The 2887-nt window shown below is 28.5% G+C and overlaps 1 protein-coding gene across 1 annotated transcript in view; it reads right to left on the minus strand.

The window, feature by feature from the left end:
• LOC106685811 (uncharacterized) overlaps positions 1-2887 on the minus strand; it is a 16031-nt gene that overhangs the window by 1214 nt on the left and 11930 nt on the right. Inside the window, exons 11-12 of the mRNA XM_014428736.2 lie at positions 2113-2283; positions 610-787 (exon numbers count right to left, since the gene is read on the minus strand). Coding sequence (XP_014284222.1) covers positions 610-787; positions 2113-2283 — 349 coding nt within the window. The remainder of the gene's footprint in view (positions 1-609; positions 788-2112; positions 2284-2887) is intronic.

Genomic DNA, 2887 nt, shown 5'->3' on the forward strand with positions numbered 1-2887 from the left:
TATATATATTTTAATCAAGTTGTTTTTTCGGAACAGGAAGGGGTAACTCAAAAACTATTCAATATAATTAAAACACATCTCAACCATCATAAAGTAGATAAAATTCCTTTTAAGGAATGTGGTTAGGCCGAACTAAATTTATAAGGAGGCTTACAGGTGAACCTATAATGAAATGTTTTATTATTTTTTTTAAATCACACTTTACTTGGTACTACTTTTCTCAACACCCAGTTAGCCTGAAGAAAACCAACTTCTAAAAATGAAGTATACTTCAAAATTATTTTCTTAAGTCTACCAATAGAACACTAATCTATCTTAATGCTGTTACATCCATCTGTTAACCTATATCTCCTAAATTTTTATTTCACTTATGTTTCTAATTTTTTTTTTAATATTCTTTTTATTCCCCATCAGTTGATCCTCCCATTTTCAATGATTTGAATTTTGATAGTAATTCAAAGTATGTTAACATTTAATTAGAATGTCATACATACATAGTCCTCTCAAAAAATAAGCTTAAACAAACAACTCTCAACAGGAAAATCTGGTTATAATAATTTTATATATTATAAGGTATATGCTTGATATCATTCATTTTAAAAAGGATACTCAAATCAACCCTTGGAGGAACTGTCAATCCAAAGGTTTTCGCTAGCTTCGTCAAGTCTAAGGAATTGATATCGAACACTTTTTTAAGGTGATGTGAGTCATAAGATTTCACACAGGATTTGAAGGCATCCTTAGCAGCAAGATTAAGAGCGTAATTGGTACTTATGAGCTTCTCAAGCTGAAAACATACACATAATAATAATAATATAAAAAATACACATAATAGTTTAATTAAACATGCTAAGAAAAAAAATACACACCATTAAAAACAAGAAGCTACTCCATCAGAAAAAATATTAGGAAGAAAGTATAGCAGTAATAAAATGGTAATTACAAAATATTTCAGGCATGTAATGGTAAAAAAAGTGGAATATGGCTGGGTCAGAAACAAACCCTTGTTTTTACCGCAAACTTTAAATTGAACTTATATTATTTCCAAAAAACGGGTAATCGTATTTTTCGGTTATTAATGTAAAACCTCACTATAACAATAATATACTTATCAGTATTTGAAGTCTTCTCTCTCTTTGAAGTCTAATTAAGGAATCAAATAATTAACAGTTTTGGAAACTAAATTCAAGTCTTGTGGTAGATACAAAAAAATATTGATCAGTTAAATTTAAAATTTGAAGTTCTAAGCATCTATATATTACATACACTAGAAAGTTCTGTCCGTTTCAGTAACAACAAGCATACCCATATTCATTTGAAGCACATTAACTTTCTAGTTTTATCGCTGAACATATACCTACTGACCTAGTGAATAAACTTAAATGTAGACGTTTTGTACGAATTCTAACAGGGAAGAAATGCAACAGAAATGTGTTGAATTTTATTGAAAGTGTTTGGTGAACGTACTATTTCTGATAGAACATGCAAAAGATAGTTTGAAAAATTTGAAATAGATGATTTTGACTTTTTCGATGAGCCATACTTGGGACCATCTTTGATTGTTGATGTTACTGTCTAGATCATGTTAGAGTAAAATCCTTTTTTGACATTGAGGTTGCAGAGAGGCTTGATTCAGCTCAACAAACCTTTTCGGACCAGCAATTGGAAAATATAATAGCAGCACTCCAAGAAAAAAGACTGACAATGAATTGAATAAGGATATCACACTGCTTTTATGATAATGCCAGGCCACACTGCTTGCTATAAAATTCAAAATCAAAGAAAAATACAACAAGAAAAATACTTTTTTTTCTTCAAATTTCCATCACACCAGCAAGAAGAAATCATAAATGATGATGGCAATTATACTATTGAAGCTTTCAAAACTTTAATATTTTTTTTTTTTTTTTAATAATTGACAGAACTTTCTGGTTAATCTAATACTTAGCAATAAGGATTATTCAAAATAAAGAAATTTTCCCTCTTGAAGTAAATTGAAATTAAATTAAAATATTCCACAAGGCCCAATCCCAAGATGGTAGTAATAACTAACAAATAATTGAATAAGAACAGACAAAAAATATAAGGAATAAAAAATTTTAAAAACGTTACCTGTAATTGAATATCGGAAATTTTATTCCAATTAAAGTCGAACTCATTTAGAGTGACTTTAGCCTGTTGGAGGTAATGGAGGAAAGAGAGTTCCTCTGGCCTTAGCAGTAGCAATGCATGACCACTTCCTCCTTCACCACGAGCTGTTCTTCCAACCCGATGGATATATTCCTGAAAAAATATCAAAATATTTGTATTATTTTTTTTCTGTAATCTTTTTCAAATGAGGTAAAATAAAAGTTATAAAAAGGGCTATTTCTTCCATAAAAAGAATAAAACAAATAGATAACATACCCTTTTGAACTTTAGAGTGAAAACTGGAAATTTCAAATTATATCAAAATATTTAATGATTTAATTAAAAAAATCGATGTACTCATCTTTCATGTTTTCAATAGTGTAAACTAGGATAATTGAATCGCAAAAAATTCAATAGATGATTTTCAATCCTCAATTGCAGGCGTCTTAATGTGCCCTTTATTTTTTATAATATTTAAAGAATTTCGTAGAGGAGCAAATGTGGAAAATGACAGAAAAAAGTGGAGGAATGGTAAAACATTTGTTGTCTTCAAATTTTATATTATGCTAATAAGATCAAATTATGAACATTTTTTTTTCTAACTAAGAAGTTCATCTAATATTTTACTGTGTGTGAAAATGATAAGGATAAAAGAATTTTAATAAGATGACTGAGATGAAGAAGCAATGAAAAAAACTTTGAAAACAGTCTAAGTTATAAAAAGGCCAGAACATTACTAATATATCTAATATATATA

Source organism: Halyomorpha halys, unplaced genomic scaffold (genome assembly GCF_000696795.3).
Source record: "Halyomorpha halys isolate HHAL.00 unplaced genomic scaffold, Hhal_1.1 Scaffold746.1, whole genome shotgun sequence".
NCBI classification, from domain to species: domain Eukaryota; kingdom Metazoa; phylum Arthropoda; class Insecta; order Hemiptera; family Pentatomidae; genus Halyomorpha; species Halyomorpha halys.